General features: G+C 42.0%; 1 protein-coding gene and 1 non-coding gene across 2 annotated transcripts in view; one reads left to right on the top strand and one right to left on the bottom strand.

Moving 5' to 3' along the window:
* AKAP12 (A-kinase anchoring protein 12) overlaps positions 1 to 26,631 on the bottom strand; it is a 90,416-nt gene that overhangs the window by 24,009 nt on the left and 39,776 nt on the right. The window contains exon 2 of the mRNA XM_015246955.3: positions 16,918 to 17,032. Within this exon, the coding sequence (XP_015102441.2) occupies positions 16,918 to 17,032 (115 nt within the window). The remainder of the gene's footprint in view (positions 1 to 16,917; positions 17,033 to 26,631) is intronic.
* On the top strand, positions 11,923 to 11,997 carry TRNAA-UGC (transfer RNA alanine (anticodon UGC)). The gene has a single exon. It is a non-coding gene; the product is annotated as a tRNA-Ala (tRNA).

Raw genomic sequence — 26,631 nt, 5'->3', positions numbered from 1 at the left:
CACACCACACACACACGGCACATGGGGGTTGGCAAATCTCATGCGTCCTGTTCCCTGAACTCTTTGAGAAGGGCTGTTACAGTGCAAACTTTGTGTCTTCCACAGTTGATTGAGTCAACTTTCAAAAAACCCTAATACTTGAGCATTCTTCTTCTTTTTTTTTTAATGTAAGTCATTTAGCTAAACTTTTAGGTCAAGCTAAAATGTATTCCAAAATAGAGACACTATTGTATCTCTAATAAACAAGCACACAGAAGGAAAATCTGTCAGAACTGATATTTAAAATTCAAAATTTTTTGGCAGCCCCAAATTCTTAAAATCTTTCTCACTGAAACTTCAGATTTGTTCTATAAGTGGGGGGCATTCTTACAATTTTGACACACAATTTCTCGTGTCAATTTCCTGTTGCAGTGGGTCCATTTAGGACCCCCAGGTTTGTTTCTCCTGTTTCATCCTTTCCTTTTTATCACTTCATGCCTTGCCTGTCTCACCCCATTAGCCCAGGCTTTCTCCCTAAGTAAACAAAAGAAAGGTTTCTACTACTGCTCTTTTCTTCAGACCATGGAGATCTTGTTCATCACTTTTTGGGGGCTGGGAGGAAGGTGGGGGACTTCGTGTGGACCAGAGGGCCCAGGAAAGAGAGGGAAGGGTGGGGGGAACAGAATTATCAAGAAAAGGCAAATGAACAGATGACTGGATAAAGAAGTTGTAGTATATTTATACAATGGAATACTACTTGGCCATAAAAAAGAATAAAATAATGCCATTTGCAGCAACATGGATGGACCTGGAGATCATCATTCTAAGTGAAGTTAAGCCAGAAATAGAAAGAAAAATGCCATGTGGTATCACTTATATGTGGACTCTAAAAAAAAAAAAATGCCACAAAAGAACTTATCTGCAAAACAGAAACAGACTCACAGATACAGAAAACAAACTTATGGTTACCAGCAGGTAAAGGTGGGAAGGGATAAATTGAGAATTTGAAATTTGCACCTCTTGGGGAGTGATGGAAATGTTAGCTATCTTGATTGTGGTACTGGTTTTATTGGTGTGTATGTCTATCAAAACTCATCAAATTGTACATCTGAAATATGTATAGTTTACTGTACAGGAACCATACCACAATAAAGGTGTTTAAAAAAGAAAGAAGAGAAGAGGAGAGGAAAAGGAGAGGAAAGGAAAGGGAGGAAAGGAGAGGAGAGGAGGGGAGGGGAGGGGAGGGGAGGGAAGGGGAGGGAAGAAAGGCAAATGAGCACAGGCGTGTCAGCTGGCATGGTACACAGGTGCTCCCTCTGGCCACCAGGGGGCGCTAAGCACCTTATTAGGCTTACACTGAGCAAGGTTAAGGCAGCATCGTTGCCAGCAATCAGACCTTGTACAAAAATCAGCTTTGGCTTCTCCATACTCCAAATTTCCCTCTTATTTTCCCGTAAACGCCCAGCCTGGCTATACGTCTGCATGGGAACAGGGAGTGATGCACCTTGTCCTGATGCCTGGGAGCTGATTCCCTGAGCCACTTAGCAGTTTCCTACCCCTTTATCTTCCCCATAGCAGTCGTAACTTCGGTTCACAAATTGCTTCAATTATAATGAGAGTCTGGTGTGTGTGAAATGTTGCTGGTGCTAACGGTTCCTCTGGAGTCTGCACAGCCAAGGGGTCAGGGCAGCTCTGCATTCTTCTGCCCCCGACCTCTGCCCCCCGCCCCAGCCCTGCAAAGTCCTAGCTGTGCAGATTCGGGATAAAGCCCACTCTGGAGGCCGCACTGTGTTCGACATTAAATGAGTGGTTTACAGCCTTCCCAAACTGGGCTATGTATTAGCCCAGACACTGTCCCTGTGTGGAGCCCAAGCCCCCGCCCCAGAGTTGTCCTGGGAGCCTGGGTGACACCCCTGGGATCTGCATCATTTCTCAGCACCAGCTGTTGGGGACAGCTGACGACTATCATCTGAAATACACATAGTCAACTTATGGGTGGCAGCTCTTGAATCCTGACCTTGTTTGGCTGTGCCACCAGCTCCTTTCCTTTCTATAAATCCAGATTCTAACAATAGGAAGGGGACCAGCCATTCACCTGGGCTGGGGAGGAAGAAACATCACTAGATACAAATGTAAAGCGCATTTAAAACAACACTTAAAAGATAATTGTCCTGCTACTCAGTTTTGGTGCGTAGACTTCTTGTTTCTTTCTAGGACATTAGTGCAGACACTCACACAACTGATTCGGTTTCTGAAAGAGGACGTTAAAACCGAGAGGCAGAGCAATAGCTCATGTGGCAAGTTGGTGCCTCTCTTCGCAGATAGCTGTCCTTTGATCTCCACCTCTAAGAGTGATCAAGGACAGGGTGTGTGGCACAGCTGCCTGATAAGCCTCTGTGTGTCTTGGATTTACAAAGAACAAGTCGTTAGTCAGGATAAAAGCAGGAGTAAAGCTCAGACCTCAGGTCAGGGTACAATGCAGGCAACTTTCTTTTGCTATCACTGCCATTCTCTACTTGTTTGTTTTTGTTAAATTCAGATTTTTAAAGGAAGACATCACTACGCAAAGCAAAAACAACGGGAAGATGTTTACCAATATCATAAATAGGTGGATGACAGAAAAGGTTTCCCCTAAATATCACCGTTCATTCAACAAATATTTACCAAGTTCTTGCTCCACGTTAATTACACTAAGCACCCAAGGATACAACTGGATATTGTCCTTGACCTGGGGAAGCTCAGCCTGGGGTGGGAGACACATCCAGAGGTAGAAGTGGGCATGCCCCAGGTTAACCCACCCCAGGTAAAGTCTGAGCCAGGCTCTGAAAAAATGGAAGATGTGAGGGGGACAGTCCTACCTGAGGCACAGAGGGAGGCGGTCCCACAGAAGGAGCAGCAGGGGGAGAGGCATGAAGAGTGCAACATCTGGGGACTGTAAGTGGCTTCCCTATAGCTACCACTCAGTCTACTTGGGGAGACCAGGGGACAGAGGAGATAACTGGAAATGAGGCAAGAAGTATTGCATTCGAGGCCAGGAAATTAGGAAGGGTTTTGAATGACATCTTAAGAGCTTTGTAACAAATGACCCAACCAAAAAATGGGTGAAGGATCTGCGTAGACATTCCTCTCAGGTAGACAACACAGATGGCCAGTGAGCACGTGGAAGGACGCTCAGCATCACTGGCCATTAGGAAAATGCAAGTCAAAACCACAAGGAGACCCCAATTCACACTCACTAGGATGCCTGTGATCAAACAGACAGATAATACAACAAAGGAGAACCCGGACCCTCGTATATTGGTAGCGGGAATGTAAAAGGTGTAGCTGCTTTGGAAATTTGGAAATGTGCAAACTGTCAATTCCCCAAAACGTTTAACATAGATTTACCACCTGACCCAGCAATTCTACTCCAAGATATATACCCAAGAAAAAGGAAAACCTATGCTTGCACAAAAGCTTATATAAGAATATTCAGAGCAGCATTATTTATAGTAGCCAAAAAGTAGAAGCAACCCAAATGTCCATCAACTGATGCATGGAAAAATAAAGTTCCATCTATCCAATGGAATATTACTCAGTAACAAAAAGGAATGAAGTATTTATATATGTTATAATGTGGAGGAACACTGAAAAAATTTTGCTAAGTGAAAGATGCTAGTCACAAAATAGCACATATTGACATATTATTTAAATATTATTTATTGTGTATTATTTAAATTCCATTTATATGAAATGTCTGAAATAGGCAAATCTATAGAGACGCAAAGCAGACTAACGGTTACGCAGAACTGGAGAGTTGAAGAGAGAGCCTGCTGACAGGTACGAGGATTCCTTATGCGGGAAAGAAAATGTTCTTAAGTTCTGGAGATGGTTGTACAATTCCGTAAATACACTAAAAACCACTGGAATGTATACTTTAATTTGAACTGTGGTTTAGAAAAGGTAACCGGGGCAGTAATGACAAGAAAGAAGATACTCTAGAAGAAAAATAGGTGGAAACCGTGGTGACAAAGGTGAGGAAGGAGTCAAAAATTACATCACCCGGGGAAGGCAGCTGCAGCCACGCGAATCTCTGAGGTCATCCGAATGGAACAAGGCAGGTGAAGTAAAAGGTCTGGAACTCTGAGGAAGAGGAATCTGGAAAAGGGCTTTGAGAATGGACAGAGATTAGAGGCAATCAAGGAGAAGATGGCATCAGAAGCCCAAAGTGAAGAGGATTAAAAGGCGGAAAGAGTGGGAATAATCTGACTTGCGTCACAGAGCTGTGACTCAGGGATGAGAACGGAGGAAGACTTGCCGTCTGGGGAGGCTGGACTGGTGGACAAGGAGTTGCAATTAAGACAGGGTCCAACACACCAGATCAGCACTGATGCTGGATTCATTACCTTCTTCCAAGGAGGTGAGAGCATTTAACCTGAGCATCGGGAACGGGGGAGTTGGACCCACCCCAAATCCAGCCCCTTATCACCCTTCTTTCTGTTTTCTTTTCAGCTTGGCTTTACACCCAGAGGTAAAGAAATACAAACCCAGTGAAGTCACTTGTCCTCTGGCTGGAAAGGGCAGGTGGGATCTAAGGGAGCATCTACACAGTGCTGTGCCTTTAAAATGCTTCAAAGACAATCGAGGGTTGAGTCAGAAGCTGCTGCAAACTAATGACCATGATGAAGATGAAAGTGCACACTGAATTCAGTGACACCTGGCAGGTTCTCCTGGACTCAAGTCTCCGCCCCTCTGCTATCAACACAGACAAATACCAGCTAATTGAATTTTATGGTCCAGTTGAATTGGACATGTTTGTGTAGACATGGCTATTTTGATTCAAAATCCTCTAGACAAATAATTTGAAGACGAGTGCCTCAAAGGGACTATTGTAATACAACAGAAAAGCTACGAAGGTTTTACAAGTCACTTAAGACAATTTACCCCCCCCCAAAATAGGCAAGAGGAAATTAAATATTTAAAACCTCAATCCAAATAATAAAAGTGACATAGAATAAGCATTATTTCTCCCCTTATTGAGATGATATGTTTTTATACTCTTTGATTTGGTAATTCTTTTATGAGATATGGCAAATGAAAGTACAGATTTATGTATGAAAATGTTAACTGCCTGGGACATATAATATTTAAAGAACCTAAGTGTCCCCACAGTAGGAAAACAGTATATCTACCTCTTCGGTGGAATGTTTGGCCAAACAACATGTTTGAAGCAGTTCATGACAAGGATAATGCCTACATTGATACATAAAGTCACACACCTCTTTGTTCAGGGTATGTATTATATATTCATTATAATTCCACTTTTGCTTTCTAAAATGTATATATATATCTGCACATAAATGAGGTTGAAGGAAAAAAAGAAGGAAAACTAACAAAAGCCAACCATAGTGGAATTACAGGCAATTTCTGTCTTGACATTTTCCCACAGTTTACAAATCTTCTGCAACAACTTCTGTTACTTTCATGGTTAGAATGCAGACACGTTCCACATCCAGCTCCGGGCTGCACAGGGTGGTCCAGTACTTTGGGACCTTGAACCTTAGAGCAATACCTCCAATTTTCTATCAGAAATGCAAAGCAGTCTAACTCATGATCTTAAATTCCCAATCACGGACTACATAAATTAGCCAGCTGAAAGCAGATTCAAGTCAAAGTATGATCTTTTAAAAATTAGGAAATAAGAAAAAGGTTGTTTCATTACCAAATTTGGTCAGGTATTGGTATAGGAATCAAATTCTTTCCTGAGTGCCTTGTGTTCAAATCCTCTCTTCTTAAGACCCTGAACATCCATCTTTGGTTTAGTTAAAAGCGGATTCCAAAGTCTCGAGAAGCTAGCCTATGGTTCTGGCTCCTCTGATGGCAACATGGCCAGAGGCAAAGTATTCTTTTAAATCTCTGGGCTTTAATGAGAGAACAAATACACTGCCCTGGCTAGTGTTACTCTGAGGTGCATATAAAGGTTAACACAAGCACTATGAGCGTATTCTAGAAGCATAATAAATGTTAGCTACTATGCTTACTTTAAACCATGCATTCCCCAATGGGGTGAAAATTGGCTCGTGTTCCTCTTGCTGTCTTATACACTAAGCACAGATATATCTATACCTCTATATAACTATATATACAGACAGATATTACTTATTTGGTATACAGTGCATGCTGTTAAAATTTTATGGGGAAAATTTTACCGTTAGGGAAAAAATGTCTAAAAAGACTCAGGTGGGGAGCAGTGGTAATGAAAAGAAGGTTGAGAAATATTGCTTTAAATACAAGTAAGCCTTATTTGAAAAAAACTTTGAAAAATACTTCTGTAAAAAGCAAGATTACCCCTTTATCATCAGTTTCTCAGACACACATCCTAATAAGAGAGGCATCATCTCACACTAAAAGTGATGAACCCGAGGGTCTCCTCGACTTTTCAGAAGACAGTGACAATCTTTGATTTGCCTGAAGTCTTCACCAAAAGGAGAGGGAGGGAGGGGCGGGCCAGCCGAAAGTTCAGACTGGGAAGAAATAATGGTGATTATCTCCCCAACACCTGCTGACATTCCACGACTGTCCACCTGAACTGTAACGTGAGCCCCCCAGCAAGCCACGTGCAAGACTGCAAATTTTCTAATAGTCACACTGAACAGACTAAAAGGAAACAGGGATAATTTTACTATATTTTACTGAAACCAATATATCCATGGTTATGTCAACATGTAATCCATAAGAAAATTATTGAGATATTTTACATTCTTTTTTTTTTGTACTGAGTCTTCAAATCCCTGTATGTATTTTACATGTTGAACACATCTCAAATAGGATTAGCCACATTCCAACTGTCCAACAGCCACAGACGGCCAGAGCACAAATTCTAAAACCACGAAAATAACTGAACACTCCCCCCACCCCTGAATCTGCCAGCCCTTCTCGCAATGACAACTCCTGCTTCTCTCCCAATGACACACCTCTATCCCTGCTTCCATCTCCTTGCCTTCTGGGCAGAAATGACCGATATGCCCAGTCACAGAACTGCCCTCACTTCCTCATTGTCCAATCTAGAGATGACTCCTTTGCTTTCTCAGAATCATCCAGCATAAGCCCAAATTCTACAGTGAAGCCTTCCCACCTCCCTGGAACTGAGCCATCCAGGCTAGAATCCGCCCTTGGCGCAGCAGGGTAAATAAACCTAACTTGGTTTGACTACACGTAAGTTCCTAGTGGTCTCTAAGTGGCAACGAATTACATTTCCATTGACAGATTTCATTGGTACAGCTGTCTTTTTCATTGTCTCTGAATTCAATGTATTCAAATCTAATATTTTTCCCACCAACTTTTGCTGTAATTATACACAGTGATAAAGGGCTTAAAATGTTTTTTTTTTTAACTTAAAAGATCAACTGTTATACTTAGACTGGCTTCAAAAATAATTGCAGGGGGAGGGTATAGCTCAGTGGTAGAGCTCATGCTTAGCATGCATGAAGTCCCAGGTTCAATCCCCAGTACCTCCTTTAAAAAAATAATTAAATAAACCTAATTCCCCCCGCCCAAATAATAATTGCAAAGCAAGCATTTACACTTGTAGGAGTAATAAATTTATTTAACCTGTAGTCACATGAATTAAAATTTACTTGTAAAGACAACTTTTTCTACACATCTAGAGTGGGATGGTTAAAAGTGTATCATTTTCTTTCTTTTTTTTTTTTTAAGTCAAAGTAGAATTCACTGCTTAGATAAAGAGTAAATTCTGGATAACAGCTGACTTAACTTCTAAGCCCTCCAAGGAAACATGGTCCTGCTCATCAAAATTTAATGCATAAACTCCAAGGTTAGAGAAAGAGAAAAGATAAGAGATTTGCAGTGGCAACTGACACGACTTCCTCATGAAAGCTGTATCCTGGGCCAGCTGTGGGGAAAGTAACTCAATTTATGTTACAGAAATCCCTCCAAACCTTGGTGGGTCCAGAGTAAGGAGACTGGTGGAAAGACCCCAGACAAGGATGAATGGACGAACACAATGTGTTATATACATACAATGGAACATTACCCAACCTTAAAAAGGAAAGAAATCCTGACATGTGTATGGTTCCACTTACAGGAGGTACACACCTAGGAGTCAAATTCAGAGACAGAAAGCAGAAGGGTGGTTGCCAGGGATTGGGTGGGGCAGGGACGGGAGGCGCTGTTATTTAATGGGTTTTGCAAGATGAAAAGGGTTCTAGAGATGGATGGTGGTGATGGTTGCAAAATATGACTATTTAATGCCACTGCACTTAAAAATGGATAAGATGGTAAATTTTATGTGTATTTTACCATAATTTTAAAAATGTTATTAAGTAAAAAAAGGGCCCCTTAGGTCCCCTGTCTGTAGCCAGGCGCCCTTCACTCACCTGTCCCAGCAGATTACAGGAGTTATACTCTACACAAGATTAAACTGAGTCTCCAGGTGTGCACAGGTGGGGCGGGGGTGGGGGGCAGCCACACAGATACTGTCATGAGAAGCAGGTTGTGATTATGGTTCCTACTCCCAGACACCCTCCCTCACTCCAGAATGCCAGCCATCAGGCATATACACTCCAGGAAGAAAGTCTTCTTGGGGGAATCTGACCTGCCCAGGAAAAGAGATGTTAAGATCAACCAGATCACCCTCCAGGGACAGCCACCAACGGCCCCAGGACACACAGCTTCTAATCAGTTTTTAAATATGACAAACCAGCCCCAAAATCAGACATGTAATGAAAACATCTAGCAAGAAAGACAGTAAAACCAAAACAAACAAAAAGGCAACAGAGGCTGTGGAAGAGACAGAGGCTATGCAGAGAAATAAACTTCCAAAGAAATCCTCAGAGAGATGAACACTGCAGCCAAGGAAAAATAGGATACTTCAAAAAGGGGCATTTAGAACCAAAAACATCAGTTCTTAGAAGGAATTAAAAATATAGTAACAAGATAAAATCTAGTCTTGAGGACAATTTCTCAGAATAAAGAGATACAAACTACGTGAAAAAAAGTTTTAGTTAGGACCATTCTAGATGTTCTAAAATCTGAATAACAGTAATCCCAAAATAGAGAGAACAAAGGAAAAGAGGGGAATGGAAGAAATAACTTCTTAGACATGAAGCTGACAAGTTTCTAGATTGAAAGAGGTCGTAAGAACCCAGCGTGTTGAATAAATGCATTCACACCAAAGTCCATCAATGTAAGATCTTCAGAAGACTGAGGATTAAAAGGACTCTGAGCTGATGAGCTGTCCAGGGGACTACGAATCAGAACAGCGTCAAAGGCCAAAGTAATACATTTATCAAGATGGCACTGACAGAATCCTAACGTGTTAAAAAACTGAGCAGAAATGAACACAGGTTGGGGAATGTTCGGGGCTAGGATCTGACGACATTGAGCTCACACTGGGGGGCCACAAAGCTCCAGGTAGATCTTGGGGGCTCTCCAGGGGGCAGCTTAGAGGCAGACCCTGGCTCTGCTATGAGACCTTCCCACTGGAGGCCACAAATCATCTCCTTTATTTACAAGTAGCAATGATGTGAAAAGTGGGATTTCCCTCATTCTGATCTCGAGCTACTGTTATCTGTAAGGCTGTCTGCTTAGGATCCTGCTGAATGAAGTAGCAAAGGGGTGATTCCAGCGTTAGAAATGCTTACCAACCTGTACTGATATTTCCTTCTACTGACATCCTCCTCCTTCTGTGTGGCCGTGGCTCTCTTAGCAACAGCCTGGATCAGGGAACCCCCTATGCGCTTCTGTAGCAATTTACTCCTCTCCTCCAATCAATCCTTTTGGTACAGAATACGTGGTTTAAAGCAAACTAAGTTGTTCTCATGTTTTCAAGAGTCTGAGAAATCAACTAGTCTTTACAAGTGGGAAAACCGAAATTAAAACCCAGTTATGCTCAGCCAGCTTCCCTCAAGCACATTCATATCTGAAATACATATACAGCAGCCCTGGCGTTCTTCTTCTGTTGCGAGACAGCTTGTTTTCTCTGGACATATTTGGCCCAGAGAAGAAAGATTAAAAAAGGAAAGACACGATGAATGTTTTCAAATACTTATGGGGCTGCAGTGTGGCAAAAGCAGGTGAGTTTGTTCTGTGTAGTTCCAGAAGGGCAGCACGAGGGGCAGAGAGCAGCTGGAGGAGGCATGTTTTTGCTGCACTGGAATAACTGGTCTCCCTTCATGGAGAAACTCCCCACATCTTCTAGTGTTTAAGCAGAAGAGCCTCATGTGCGGGGGCAGCCTCAGACGTCCTTCCCCCTGAGGCTTCTGGGCCCCAAACCTGGCTTTTCAGCTGGTCAGTCATGAAGGCAGGTGTGATGGGCTGAACTGCATCCTCTCCAGACTCCTGTGTTGAAGCCCTAACCCCCAGAGAACGTAGCTCTATTTGGAGAGAAAGCTTATAAAGGGGTGATTAAGTTAAAAATGAGACAGTAAGGGTGGACCTGAATCCAATCTGACTGATGTCTTTATAGAAGGAGATAGGACCTGCAGAGACACCGCGGACGGGCAGGTGCAGAGAGGAAGGACCACGTGAGGATGCAGAGAAAGGCAGCATCTGGAGAGGCCTCGGAGAAACTAAACTCAAGGACACCTTGACCTTGGACTTCACAGCCTCCAGAACTGGGAGGAAACAAACTTCCATTATTTAAGCCACCCTGTTGGTGATGTTTGACCACGGCAGCCCCAGCAATGCAGCAGGATAACTGCCCTGTGCTCCGTGTCAGGCTCAACCCTGCACATCCGTGTTAAGACACGTTAGAGCAACCAGTTCATCCAGTGAACTTGATGTAGTGTGTGTCAATTTCCACCAGAATAACTAACGCACTCATTGTTAACCCTAAGGGTAGGTCGTCCTGACACTTCAGTGACAAAGCAGTTTGTAAAAATTCAAAGGATGATGCTTAATAAGACTCAAAAGGCTATAAAGTGGTAGAATTTAAGCTCAGAGAACGTATCTTCCAGAGAAATATGCAAATATAGATCAGAGAATATATCAGTTATCAAAGCATCCTTTCCTACAACATAGGGACACTGCCCTAGGATATATCCCTGCCAGAACCAGTTGGGGACTGTGATATTGGGTAAAACTGGAGCTGTTTGAAGGATGAGTCAGTCTTTGAGAAAACGCCTAAAGGATTTTCATTAAATAAAGTGGCTAAATTTAATGTTTTGTTAGTGGCTTAATCACCATTAGAAAATCATTAACCGCCTCAGTCTCTCCAAGGGAAAGGGTTTGAATCTTGGTATGTCACTTGGATGGGCCTATAGCCCATCTCACTAAATGCCGCCTCAAGTGGGTCAGAGCATCTCCACCCCATTCACGGTGCGCTGGAGTAGCCTCAAAGCCACAGGCTGATAGGTACATCACTGCAGTAATTTAAGACTGACTGACAGTCTTTGGGGCATTTATCAACATCTTTCACTCATCCTGGGCCAGAGTCAATCCCTAACATAATTCCGAACTCCTCCCATAGTTGAGGGGAGAAATGTGGTACCTTGTGGCGGCATTTATGAAGCGCCTTGTCTTTCTTCCGTACCTAAATAATTACATATGGAGACATTCTTGAATAAATTTTCCCCTCTTGAACTTTCCGTTCCTTAAAGTAAAACTTCAAGTCTAGAAGACAGCTTTTAAGATCAGACTACAAAGAAAAATAATGTTTTTACAAAAGGCATAAGGAAATTACCAAGAAGAGTCCCGCCTGCCCATAGTCACAGGTATCTAACAGCTAATTCGTCGTTTGCTTTGTTAATGACTGTATTACCAGTGATATTGATGGTACTCACAGAACTTCAGAGGTGGGTGAGGATGTTCATTTTACAGATGAAAACTGAGGCTCAGTGAGATAAAGCGATGTATTCAACTCAAGGTCATACAGAAAAAATAGAAAGGTAGCCTCACCCATGTTTTAATCTCCTGGAATGAACTGATTAATAAGAAGAGGGAGGGGGAAGGGTATAGCTTAAGTGGTAGAGCGCATGCTTTGCATGCATGAGGTCCCGGGTTCAATCCCCAGTACCTCCATTAAAAAAAAACAATTAAATAAATTAGCCTAATTGCCGACCCTCCCCCTCTCCCTCCCCAAAAAAGAGGGAGAATGTTTTACTCCTTCTTCCTTCAACTGCCCACCTCCAACCTTCGCCAATTTTTCAAGTTAGAACAAAGATAAAGGTTCACTGCACTGACAGGCTGAAATATAGTGCAGAGGGGAAAAAAATCTCTATACAGCCTGGCTGTGAGTTACTGAAAAATAAATCTGTGTTCTTTAAAGATGAAAGCAGTAGAGCATTTGTACCAGAAATTTGTCAATGACATAAGTCATTTCAGAGAGGAACGCTAAAAATATTGCTGTGGGGCAGAGGACTGAATTAAAACCAGTTTCCAGAAACTGCAGACTCTAGGACTTTTGCCTAAGTTCAAGGCCTATTTTGTGAGTGTTCTCCCTAGTTTTCAAAACATTACAAAACAGGATACAGCTTGAGCAAATGGCATGCAATAATATCGTATCTGAAATACCAAAGTGTTAGGGGAGGTGGAGACCCCGCTCTTTGTCTACTGCCCTCGTATCTGATAGCATCACCGGGCATCCTCATTTAATCACGAGCAGGTCAGGGTCTGATTTCATGTTTCCAGGCAACACCTGGATAACCAACGGTGAGGACCTGCGAGAAGCCAGCCCTGTGTGCTGACAAGCACCCGGCTTTGTGAGCACTGATGCAACAATGGCAAGGGAGCCTTGGATACACCTAGAAAGCTCCGGTGTTTAACTATGCAGGCAATGAATTCACATAAAGGGAAAAACAAACACATCTTCCTTTCCCATATGAATGAAAATGTAAGATGGTTACCTCTAGCTTAAACCTGGCTTCATTTGTTCAAGTATTTACTGAGCACTTACTAAGTTCCAGACACTGTTCTACCTCTGGGGATTCAACATGGAAACATTGAGATCCCTTGCCCTCCCTCATCCCAGGAAATCTCTGCCCTCCTGGTTCTTCTATTTTAGCAGAGGTGGGGGGAAGAGACAGGCATATCGAATGCCAGATGTTGACAACTGATGTAGAGAAAAATAAAGGAGGAATGGAGGACAGCAATTTGGTCCACAGGCGTGTCTTCCTGAGAATTCTAATGAGGTTCCGAGTATGTCACAAATTGAACTACAAAAGGGACTGACTCGTAAAAATATTTCTTCCCAGCTGAGAAAGCAGCCTCTCAGAAAAACGAGTATTTGGGGGAGGGAGGGGGTCGTCTTTTAACAGCATTTGGGGTAGGGCTGCAAATTCTGCTTCTAGACAACTGAGCAATGGAGCCTCCATCTTTGTTACTGTATCTGGGGGAAAATACTTGATGTAGAAGGTAGAACCCTGAGAAATGTAAGGAACACACTCTCTAGAAGACTTCTGCTTTAAAGGGACAAGATTTGAGAGGTTTTTGTTTGCTTGTTTATTTGTCTTGCGGGTCAGGGGATGTATTCCAGGATGGCCTGTCTCCCAGATCAGGGGGATCAGATAGACGTAACAGCGGTGACCCTAAGCAGCCTCCTCCCCATTCTGCTCAGCATAACAAAGCCTGTTCGTCCAGTTGGCCGGCTAATATTTTTAATGATACTTTTGGCCCCAGAGTGGCCAAGGCCAAGGGCAGAGCACCCAACTGCAGCTCCACTGCAGCTGGTATAAACGCCCTCCTTCTGAGCATGCAATAATAAAAGTGACATAGAATAATAGAGTAATACTTATTCTATGTCACATGTGAACAAAAATTCAAAAACCAAGGAGAGGACCACTCTTGTTTGTTCATACAAGCAAATGTGACCTGTAAAGGATGAAGAAAACACAGCATTCACAGGCTTTACAATGTCTGTTGTGGCTTCTCTGCAGAAAGACAAATCTCAAAAAAAAAAACAAAAAAACCCAGAAATAATTGCCTTGTAAATGACACACTGAAGTGTATTAAGATCTGAGAGTCACTTGGTTACTCGCACATGCAATGAGTTTGGTAGGCACTTTAACAAATATGTTATTATCAAACTAAAGAGATCCTCAGTCTTTTGATTTTGTGATACTGCATTTTTCCATCTGTTTGGAAAGAAAACAATCTGCCCAACAAATACTAAGATTGAAAATTTTTTTAAATATAAAAGTTCTAATTTGCAAAAATTTTGAAATCTGTAAAGTTAGACCCTGACCAAGATACCGTGCCTTAAAAAATCATTCAGGCAATAACTCATGGAAAACCAGGTAAGTCACAGACTATAGGACAAATGACAATTTAGATTGTAAAGGGTCTTATTTTTAAAAAATCTTTCCAGCAGAAAAAGATTAAAATCAGCAGAAGCAGATTTTCCATAACCTGTGCCGCCCCTGTGAGTGTGACGTGTGGCATGGATGATGGAACTTTCTAGTTGGGGAAAGGCTGCGTTTCTATACAAGCAGTTGTGATCAATGGTCAATCACCTAAAAGAACTCGGAAGAAAGGGACCAACTCCAACCAAGGCTAAATTTGTTGTGAATTTTTTTTCATTTTAATAAATATTGTTTTCGTGTCTGATTGTGTACTCTCTAAAAGATGACAATCTCCAAGCTCCCTCCAAAACACACCCCTCCAACACACACGCATCTGAACCCTACTGCACAGCTGAGAAAATATTTAGTAGGCAGTTCTCTTTTTCTATCACTTAAAGGTTACAGGAAAACAAGATTTCATTTTCATTATAGGAAGAAGACTGACTCTGAGTTACCAGTATTTCTGGTTTCAGAAGGAGAACGAGCAAGTCAAGGTGGGAAAATATTTTGAATTCTGGCTTTGTCTAAAACGTTGTCTGTCACTTCAAATTAAAAACCCTCTAGCAGGAATGCCCCTCGTTCTTAGCTTTTACAACCATGGCAAGACCAAATTCCACTATGGGCCACTCTTCCCAGGGACCAAAATGGCTGAGGCCTGTGCTTACTGAAGTGGACAAGACTAGAAACCAAGGTCCCCCAAATCCTACAAGTGTTACACATCAAATTATGCCTTGGTTTACATCACAGTAAGCTTCCAAGTAGAACACGGATAAAATCTAACCACAGGTTATCACTGATGCCACAAGAAGAGCATGAAAAAGTGCTGCTTAATAATTTAACCTGAAGATGTTGTCTGCATTTGCATTGCCAGAAAGACAAAATGGGAAAAGAAAAAAACAAAAGCAAGTGTACCAGGCTACCTTAGAGACCCTAATAAGACAAAGGAATAATAGTTCTGCCTGAAACAGTAAACGCTCATCCCAAAGGCAGAGCTTCTGGAAATATCTGTGGGGTTGGCCTCCGCAGCTCCGGGCCGCAAGGGGTGGGGGCGGGGGTTCCTAGGCACCAAGGCCAAGGCCGTGGTCGGCTCAGGGATACAATGGAATAATCGTAGGGTGAGGCCAGAATCACTTTCTGTGAAAATCAGTATACACCCAAAAAGCTGAAAAGGGAAAGAAATCACATCTAAACTAAAGGAAGCTAGCCAGCAGACCTGCAGGAGACATGCCACAGATTAGCCAGGATCTCCGTGCTACCCGGGATTGCATGAAAAGGGCACCTGCTGCGGCCCCTATCTCCCCTTCTCTTATCAACACCACGCATCGGGCAGGCCAAAAGCTCAGCCGTGGCACTCCCTCGGGTGGCATATTTCAGTGACGCCACATTGCCCAAATACTTCCTAAACTCCATGCTGCTTTCAGAAGGGCCCTATGACCCCGCCGATCTCCCTTCTGGGTTTTCATTCTGCTCCTTGCTCAGACGATGCTATGCCAATGGGCAAACCTGTGGAAGCTCCCTGCACAGTAACAGCACAGGGGGTAAGAGTGGTGCCTGGGGACCTGCTGATCTGGGTTTGAATTGAGAATGACAGTACCTGTCTCATAGGTGACTGTTTTAAGACATGGTGCACAAAAGGCATAGATCCAAGGACCCATAATAAAGGTTCGTGAAACGTTGGCTGTTATTTATTCTCCTCACTTTGGTAGACAGCCCTTGTCCCAACACATCTAACCCCAACCTCCCCTCAGTCCTCAGACCTTATCCCATCCTCTGATCTGAAACAAGGGCTTCCCTAGAACTCTGAGCAGCTCTCGTCTCTGGCAAAATTCATTAGATAACCACCATGTTGCCTTGTCTTAACCTTATTTTGATCTTCCCTCCATAGACTGGCTTGTCTTCCCTGATGGACTTAGCTTCCTTCCTCTTCCCTGAAGCACGGAGCACAGTGGCTTGGCCATTGGAAGGCTCCAAAGTGGCTGTGGCTTTGATGTGATTCGGAAGTTACCGTGGGGAGGGCAGAGCGTGGGACTCTGGAATCTGAGTTGGGGCCGTTCCAATTACTTTGGTAGGAACTATTTGAAACTCTCACACTAGGTCATGCAGATCCTCCTTCTGGGAGACTATATGTATTTCTAACTTTCTATTGTGCCTGCGGCGCCTTAGAAAGATCAGGATTCCCACCAACTTCAAAAGCAGCTCCCTGCTTGAAGCAGCTCCACGGGGCATCGAACACGAGGAGAAACCGGTTCCACATGTGAGAAGAATCTCATCTCACTGAGGCAATGGCCAGGCTCCTTCCCAGGACGTCTCCCCTCATTTGTCTTATTCACGTTCCATGTGAGAGTCCGTTGACTGTCCGCCAAGTCATTGTTCTATAGATCTTCAACAGCAGTTGTTAAACTATTCCTCCGTTTGTGATTAAATGGAACAATGAGATAAGAAACTAAAACAGAGGAAGGTTCTTCTTCAACCTGTGGCCTTTGCAAGAGACGGCTTGTCAAGGTGCTTGATTCTGACTCCTAAGGTATGGTCCTCGCCACATCCCCCCAACCCTCCACCGCCACATGGGCTGGTATCAAACCAGTCACAGTGTTTTCACTGTTCTCCATGTTGTTTGCCCTCCAGCCCCTGGTCCTGCCTGGAGCCTGGCAAGGCGGCTTACCATCTGCTACAGTGACTTCCTCCTCCTGCTCACTCAGGGCTCCCTCCTGGAGGCTGAGTTCTCCTTGCTCGGCTAAGCCGTTGACCGTGGAGAGCTGGCCATTCTTCTGTAGGAGCTGCGGGGAAGACAAAACCATGGAAACTTAACTTCAACGTTCACAACCAAGTTAGAAACAATACTGTAAGTTCGAGACTATAAATCATTTAGAGGAGAAAGACAGAGAAATGGAGGGTGGGTGACAATGGAAACTTAAGTCATTTTTCCGTCTGAACCATCAGCTATCTTATAAAAGATACAAAGAACTATAATCAAGCAGACGGGGCTTTGTATCTGGGTCACTGTACACACCACTCATCCATCCGTTCATTGTTCTGATCACCAGAGGCGTGATGGCCTCACCCACCATTCCAGGCCTGTTTGAGATTTCAGAGTGACTGAGTCAGGTGTGGTCCCAGACACTCTGAGCTTACGAACTCCTATGGGAGGCAGATGTCTAGAAAATATTATTTTACTTTAAAATAATATTTCCTTCTGATTAGATGCAGGTTATGCATGCCTGGCTGGAATATACCTAAGTGATAATGTGTCCTTCTCGGGTAAGAGGGCAGACATTTAAATAAATAATTACTGATCTGCAGCTATGGAAATTATCAGGAAGGAGGAGTATCTCCAGCAAATGACAGCACACAGAGGGCCTTCACCTAGGCTGGGGTGTCGGGAGGGCTTCTCTGAGGAAGTAAAGGTAAAACCGAGACCTAAGATCCCAGGTAAGGGGCATGTGAGTGAGCAAAAAGCAAAGGGGAGGCAAGCAAGAAGGCGCCGAGGTTCAAAGGCCAGCATATCCAGGGCTAAGTGAACAAAGAAGAGATACGTAACACATGTGTTCATGAGTCACTGTGTTATCCTTTAATAAAAATATTATTAAAATGCTCAGTCACAATCCTCCCCTAGGGATAGCCTGTACAATTGATGTTATCCGTTGTAAAAACAGTAGACATATAGACGTGCCCTTATGTCATTTTTTAAATCCTGAGAATGTAGGTAAAAAGTTTTAAGTGCAACAACCATTAGGAACTGAAAGATTTCTGCAGTGCTTTATATCATTCATTTGTCTTAAGACCAACCTAGGGAGGTGCTATTGTCTCCATTTTACAGATGAGGACACTGAGACTCAAAGGGATTAATTACAGAGGGCAAGGCTGGCTGGCCATAGGTCCCATAGTTCAGCCGTGGCCGGAAGGCCAGGACTCACTGCCAACTACTTTCAGGGATTTTCCACAACACAACAAATTGCTGAAGGACCTGTCACTACGCACAATGACAAAATGCCTTAAGGAGTCTTCCAGAGTACCCAGACCCACTTACTCCAGAGAAATCTCAAAGCTGGACACATTCCATGCTGCTTCACAGGCCAAAGGAGCACGCTGGCCAAACCACTGAGTTTGATCGGAGCCACGAAGGGAATGGGTTCAAATCAAGAGAGCCAATCCAGAAGGCTTGAACTGTGCTTAAACTGGCTGTTCTCAGCTCCCAGCAAAGATGCCCTTCAACGGTGTGGGTTGCCTCCTGAAATAATATCACTGTACTTTAATACTCACACTGCAGATGGGATAGCTGGCTTCAAAATGCCCATGCTGAGTTCACGTATTAGACGGGATGCTCAGATTACACTTCCACTTAAAGTCTTCTCTTACCAAAATATGAAAGATGGGAGTTTTAAATGAAACCTAAAGACAAAAGCCAGGGGACTGGGAGGAAGGGGGGGGTCTCCACAATGCTCATCAGCAAAAATGTCAGTATTTTAACAAATGCCGCTAGTCTTGTGCACGAGTTAGACTGAGATTTGATTAATAAAATGATGAGGAGCCAGAGGGGGAAAGCAGAAAACACATTTTACTGTGGTCCACACGAGACCCAATGAACCTTAAGCCTAAAAAGTATTGCCGAAGACACCACGATATGGCAACCGAAACGGGGAACATGAGATAGCCGTTCTCATACCCTGACTTCAAGGCAAAAAATCTTGGTTACCCATGCCCCTCATTTAAGAAACAGAACTCTGAAGTTTATTATAGAGTTTAGGGTTCTACAGAGCATCTGTAATTCTTGAAAGATTTCTCATAATTCTTCATTAATTGTCAAAACCAAGATATCTTTATAGGAAGCCAAGCTGAGTATATTTAAACATGAAAACTTTATAAGATACGGGCACAAAAGTCTACTCTTGTAGTAGTTAAGTATATTAGATAGTATAAATAAATGAGTCTTTGAGATCACCTGCCAGACTTCTTTATAGCTGAAATGTGACAAGTAAAATGTGGATTAGTTATTCCCAGTGACCACAGGGCAACTGTCTCTGAGAGACACTTGATGACTTAACTTTGATGACAAGTTGTGACAGCATTATTACTGATACTTAAGTTTTAAGCCTATTGTATTATATGCACAGCTCAGGTCCAGCTGGTGTATCCAAGCTCTGACCCCACGGGTAATGTCTGGAGTGAACATTCAGAGTCCATGACACCAACACTCGACACAAAAATGGGACGTCATTCCATCCAGCCATATTCAGATACGTCCATCATTCTGTGTTTCACTTACAGATGCTTCTTACAAAATCTTAAATGTGTTCTGGTAGATGGATAATTCACTTTTTTCCAAGCAAAAAACAAAACAGTGTTTTTGTTTTCCTTCTCTTCCATTCCCAGTCATCTGAATAATTCATACTATTGTTAAAGGTTCAGGTGCTTCCGAAAGTTAATAGTAAGTTAAAGTCACCTCAAATCACAAGAAACCTAATCTAAGCTTCTTTAATGTTTAAGTTCTTTGTGTCTTTTCTCTCTTTTTTGGGGGGAAGATGGGGTAAAGTAATTAGGTTTATTAATTTTTTTAAAAGCAGGTACTGGGGATTGAACCCAGGACCTGGCGCATGCTAAGCACGCTCTCTACCACTGAGCTATACCCTCCCTTCTTTCTGTCTTTTCTATGTGTGTTTGCACACAAGCATTCTTATTAAAAAGTAAACAAAAATGGAGAATACATGCTTTTATAACCTGATAGTCTCTCATACATTGTGAATGCATTTCTTTAGATGCATTCTCTAAATACACATCTGGCTCGTCCTGAGTCTTTCCCTTTTCTCTGTAACTCAAATGCACAAGGATTTCAGTTAAGCCCAGACAGACCCTGAAAGAGGTACAGACACAATTTAACGGCGCACGGGATGGGACGTGCTGGAGCCAGGTGAGAGGCGAGGGGCGCTTAATTCAGGGAGGAAAGTAGCATGGGATTTAAGTTTCCAAACCTTTTTACCCTGAAACTTGCTCACATAGCTTTATCCATCTTGCTCTTACTTTTACCAATAGTTATATCTTTTGAGATGAGCACTGGACTGGACTTCAAAGACATGCTCTTTGCACTTAGAACTAACACCCAGAAAACCTATTTTCCCACTGGATTTGTGCTTCAAAAACCATAAACGCCTCCTCTGAGCAAATCAAAACTCTAAATGTTTTCAAGCTTATATCCTTTGAGTGGGTCAGCCAGAGTTTATTCCCGTAAAGTATTACCACATTACAACTAAACAAGTTTTTAAAAAAATAAATCTCAAATGCTTCCAGCAACAATGTTTTCCTCTCATTCATCTAAGAATGACTGAAAACATCAAAATGGTAGCCAAGGCACTGCAGGAAAAGCTACCCGACATCCTCGTCCCCTTTCCTTCTCCTCAGGACTGCCCACAACTTGCTTTGAGCCCCTTTGCAGAATAAGCAGTAGAAATACTGGGTTTTTTAGTGAACACGTTCAACAATGAACAAAACAGGTGAGCTCTTGACAGCTGTCAGGATGCTGGGGGAAGAGGAGGTGAGCTAACGTGACTATTTCCTCCATAGAAGTGATGGTCCAGGCTCCACATTCTCACCGGATGACAAGCATAGTGGGCGTGGACAGAGCCCTGCAGTCCACCTGGGAGATGAGGCTCTGAGCACTGCAATTCCCAACAATGGCAGCAAAACTCAAGAAGCAGAACTGTTCCATGGCTGTCCCCAGAAGGAACCAGAACCTTGTCAAAATAAGGAGGACACATGCACAAATGACCAGAATAAAAAAGGTCAGGAAGGAACTGAAATGTCATGACAAAACTTAGAAAGAAAACTCTTCGATGTGCTTTGTTTTCCTGCATTCTAATTGAAAGTGTTTTGAAAGTAAACCCTTAAGAATGCCAAACAGAAAAAAAAAAAAAATAGAAGTCAGAGAATAAAGCAGTAAATATCTTTGGAGAGCAATTTGGAAACAGTGATAACACTTCCAATGCACATAACCGTTGGCTCCACCATCCCATGCCAATAGATGTGGCTTTACCAACTTACACAGGGATAGGTACAACGATGAGCAACACACAGTAATTTATAAAAGCAAAAAAACCTTATGTAACCATCAGTAGAGAGGAAGAGTTAAATTATAAGGTGTCTATATATATAACAGACAGCACTGAATGGAATGAGGTAAATCTAGTAGTGAATCTACTGATGTGGGTGGATGTCCCCAATTTAAGTGGAAAAAAACAAGCTGCTAAAGAATGATTCCTTAATGTGTTCAAAAAAACACAAAAAACAAAAATAACTCACTAACAGGGAGGGAGGGAGGCGGGGGTGGAGAGAATGCTCACTCCAACATTTATATAAGCAATTTTTTTAAGTCTGAGTGGGGAGGGCATAGCTCAGTGGTAGAGTGCATGCTTAGTGTGCACAAAGTCCCCAGTACCTCTATTAAAATAAAGTAGATAAATAAACCGAATTACCTCCCCCTTCCAAAAAAAAAAAAAGACATACAAAAATAAAGTCTGGAATAATATATACCAAAACGTTACCAGTGGCTACGTCTGTGGAATTTCTGATGTTGTATTTGCTCTTATCCTTTGGGGAGGGGTCGGGGAGGAGGCGTGGTTTTCCTTTTATTCACTTTCTCATTATAAAGGTGAAAATACATTCAACCCTAAAGTCCACAGGTGAGGCGACAAGCATGTTATTACTCAGGCTTTCCAGGGTTCATAAATCTTCTCGGATCATCTGAGCCGGTGGACCAGACAGCCCTCATGGAGCTTTAACTCTTCTGTCCATAATCTCCATGTAATTAGCATATTAATGCCCTCAGCCAAGCCATTAATTAAAAATACTGACCAAGACAAAGCCCAGAATATCACAGTCCTTCATCAGGCCACTAGTGGTGACTCTTAATATATTCATACACATGTTATGCACCCATTTCACAAACGCGTGCTTTACATGCCTTTGCTAATTTCACCCTACGCCCTAAGGAAGCTACTGTCATCACCCCTGTCTTACAGCCGAGGAAGCAGGGTCACTGAGGGAGCCTGCAGCCAAAGTGACACAGCCAGGATGTGGGTGAAGCTGGGGCTCAACCCAGGTGATCCGAGCTGCACTCAGGCCGCCAGGTGAAGAATGTTCTGCCTCCGGGCTGGGCTGCTTCAGAGAAAAGTGCCTAAGTTAGGTAACAACCAGCCAACTCATTTCATAAAAATGGCTCAGGCAATCAGAGTATGAGTCCAAGTCCAGCTATCATAATACCAACCGGCCTAGGTTGTGTTTATGCTAAAACTTTTCCCTCTAATTTAGGTGTCATTTACGGAACCCTAAGAAAATGATGGGTTTCAAAAGGTTGGCTTCTGTTTTAAAAAGTAACCATTTTTATTTCAAACTAATCTAAGCAGAAAGCTTTATAAAACCCAAATCTAGGCAGAAAGCTTTGTAAAATCCAAGTCTAAACATGGTATAAATCTTAAGGACAGAGAGAGAAAGCTATACAGAGAATGATTTAATTAAATAGAATCGGTCCAATTCCTACAGTTGAGAGGTCACTGAAAAAAATGAAAAAGCTCGGAGGAAGGAAAGCAAAAGATAAACAAAAAAATTATAGCTTAAAATAAAAAATAACTCTAAATATCTCAGATTTGGAGGGTGGTTACAGCGTATCTTGAAGACACTAAAAATGGTACCTACAAAGTGCCTGAAATAGTGTAGAGGTGTATTTTATGTCATAATATTAAATTTCAAAGGCAAATTAACAGTTACATATATAATATGATTACAAATATATAACAGACTCCAAAATAGCAAAAATATTACCAAATTGTTAATATCACAATATATGAAACTATCTTTGAGGAGGAAACTATGAATTTTTTATAGTCTTTATTTTTCTACTGTTCCATGTTCTTTTCTTTATCTAATTCACGTGATTACTTTTACAATTGGATGGTAGGGGAGAAGCCTTTCCTTGACAAGTTATTTTGTTTTATTTTGTATAGTGTGAGTATGGCTGAGAGAGAGTTAAGAAAATTTGGCTTTACTGTAAAGTATTTTAATTCTAATTTCTGCCAGTCTCATGCATTTTTATAGGAAAACAGAATTGCTTTAAGATAGAAACTTAACAGTGAAATCATATTTCAGGGACACTTTCATGCAAACTAACTCATATTCACTCCTCAACCATGGATGCCATGGTGGGCTCAGAAGCAGAGCAGAAGGCTGGGTGCTCTGGGGCAAGATAATACTTCAAATATGGTATTTTGTTATTATACCGTCACTGTTGCAGGCTAAAACTTGGTAATTCCAGGTCAACAAACAGGAGGTGTCCGGGAGAGCAGGGTCTGATCTGCCATATACCTGATCTGTGGTCTGGGAAACATTATTTAGCCTCTCATACTCTATGCTCTTTTTCTGTAAAATGGGTTAAGATTCATTTTTATCTGCCTCAAAGAATATTTGGAACATCATCCCGCATATGTTAAGCTGCTAACAAGTCAACTATTAACACACGTTTTAGAAATTTTTGTTCTACCATTTGCTCACCAACTACGATCTCATGGGAATTACTTGTTTCGTGCCCATTTCCCCTCGAAAATGAAAATGCCAAGAGTTCTTGCCTGTTGCATACAAACTCTGCACTCAACAGAACATCTGATGTGACGACTTCTAATTCTTCTAATTTTCTAATGATCTGGGTGGGAGAAGAGGGACAAGGTAGTTTATACAAAGGTCCAAATGGAGGTGAGCCACTTGAGTTTCTTCTTTCTTATTTCAACCCTAAAAGGTTCAGGGGAAACAGCAGACAGAGCAAGGGTCCGGTCAGTCATGGAAACTTATCTTGAGCTCACTCTCCCCAAGTGAGACTAAAAATTGGGATGAATATCATCTCTGTTTCAGACTGAGATTCACATGAAATAACATTTGGGAATGTTCTCTCTCTAAATGGAAAAGCACTCAGAAGCCATGTTAGGAATCTGTCCACTTGATCAAATCAAGGCAAAGGTGCCAGTATTTCCATTATTTCTCTAGCCCTCTTTATCACACTAAGGTCGCCTTTTAAAAATTGTCCCCCACGTTTGTGTTGAGGAGGGTTTCGAAGAAGGCAGCATTAGATGTGAGACGATGACAAAGAATCTAACAAAATTAGACCTCTCTGTACAAGGAACGCACCTTACTATACCTGATCATGGGCACTCGAATGAGATTGCAGCCCAAGACTCAGGCACTCCTGCAGTTAAAAGGGCTTGGTCACAAAGAGAGAAAATGACAGCTAAGGAGATGTAGCCTTTTCTGCTTGGGGTTCCTGGTTGGTTGGACCCTCAGGTAGCAAAAGCAAGTTATCCTGCTGTGGAAACGAGACTGTACATGACATCCCACACCCCACACCCAGGGCTGCGTGGGAGGCACGAGTGAGCCCATCCATCAACACCACCCAGAAAGTTGACCACCTTTCTGTACACGTATTACTGTACGCAAGTCAAAACCCACAGCTCCAAACAGTATATTCACTCTAGAACCAAGCTGTCCACACAGCAAAAATCTGGACAATGGTGAAAGTATTTCATTCCCTCTTTTATTTAAACACAGGCACACAGAGTATTTTCCGATGTATTTTTTGGTGGGGGGAGGGGGTAATTAGGTTTATTTATTTATTTTTAATGGAGGTACTGGGGATTGAACTTAGGACTTCATGCATGCTAAGCATGTGCTCTTCCACTGAGCTATACCCTCCCCGCTCCAATGTACTTTCAAATTTCTAGAAATAGAGGAAGGAAATAAATAGCTCAGTGATAGAGCGCATGCTTAGCATCACTGAGGTCCTGAGTTCAATTCCCAGTACCTGCATTAAAAAGAAAAAAAATTCTATAAATAAGCTGAAAATAAGAGGGTAAATGCAGAAACGGATGACCCCATTAGCAATCCCTATTTATAAGAGTTTTTGAGGGGCAACAGCCCTAATTGTTGTGAGCAAACTGGATTGAATTCTTTAATCCCTCTACACCTTTCCCTACACAGCCATGTTTTCCAACAAGTTAGCTTTAAGATGCTGTGTCTTTAACATGAAACCACTCCACCACAAGGACAGTCCATCTCTGAGATGCAGAAATAAAACCTTATGACATCAGTGTCAAAATTATCTTTTAAAGGTTTTCTTTAAGATCCTACAAAATTACCATTAATTCTGTAAAGTGTGACAATAATGTGGTTATGTTATTTTATAAAGTCCTCAACTGTTAGAGGTATATAATGATGGATCTACAGATGACGTATCTTGTATTTGTTTGAAAATAGGCAAATAAAATTTAAAAATTTAAATTAGAGAAAATAAGATCGGTAAAATGTTGATTACAGTTAAAGCTGGGTGATGGGCACATGGTGTTTGTTGTATTCGTCTCCACTTTTATATATGTTTTGAAATTTTCCAGAGTTAAAAGAAAACATAGTTTTCTTTAGTGAAGATTTTCAGACTTAAAATTTGGGGTACAGTCAGTAAAAATCTATACAGTCAAGAAAATCTCAAAGCAGCTGACAAAATTTCAAAATTTTTATGTTTTCAACAGTAAAGCGTTTCACCCCTTGGGAATGATCTAATTTCCAATTAGCTCTAGATATAGTGAACAGTGCTAAGGCAATTCTTAAGTAATAAGAAAGATGTATTTCTAGTCCATGAATTTAAAAAAGATTAAAGGCAATCCACCAAAGAAAAATGAGAACTTTTTAACTTGCAAAGCTTTTCAGAGAGAAAGACTACGAACTACTTATCAAGTTTCAGAAGTACTGTCAAAACGTCAAGCCGAAAGCTCTCCCAAGCCACATGAAATTGAGAAGAGTATGTCCCCCAGGTCAGGAGGGCTTTTAGTGACCTCTACAAATAAGAAGTCCTTGTCACTAAGAAACTGGCCATTAGAGATCTCCGATTCCAATTTTCCCCCTCAAAGAGATGGCAGCCCTCCTATAAGTGTAAGAGCAGTTCTAGCTCTTCAAATACTGATGCCCTGAAGCCTCTGATCATTAAATAAAACCTCTGCTTGTTTTTAATTTCATGTTACTTCTTCCCACTCATATATTCAGCAAAACAAAACCACCAAATGGAAATATCCCACCCTCTCACACTGTTGTTGGTGGGAATGTAAATCGGTGCAACCATTATGAAGGACAGTATGGAGGCTCCTTTAAAAACTAAAGATAAACTTACAATATGATCCAGCAATCCCACTCTTGGACATATATCTGGAGAAAAATATAATTCAAAAAGACACATGCACTCCAATGTGCACAGCAGCACTATTTACAATTTCCAAGACATGGAAACAACCCAAATGTCCATTGACAGATGACTGTGTAAAGATGTGGTGTAAATATACAATGAAATACTACTCAGCCA

The sequence above is a fragment of the Vicugna pacos genome, chromosome 8 (assembly GCF_048564905.1).
Source record: "Vicugna pacos chromosome 8, VicPac4, whole genome shotgun sequence".
Lineage (NCBI taxonomy): Eukaryota > Metazoa > Chordata > Mammalia > Artiodactyla > Camelidae > Vicugna > Vicugna pacos.
The sequence above is the reverse complement of the archived record's forward strand: the minus strand, read 5'-3'. Positions and strand labels throughout refer to the sequence as shown.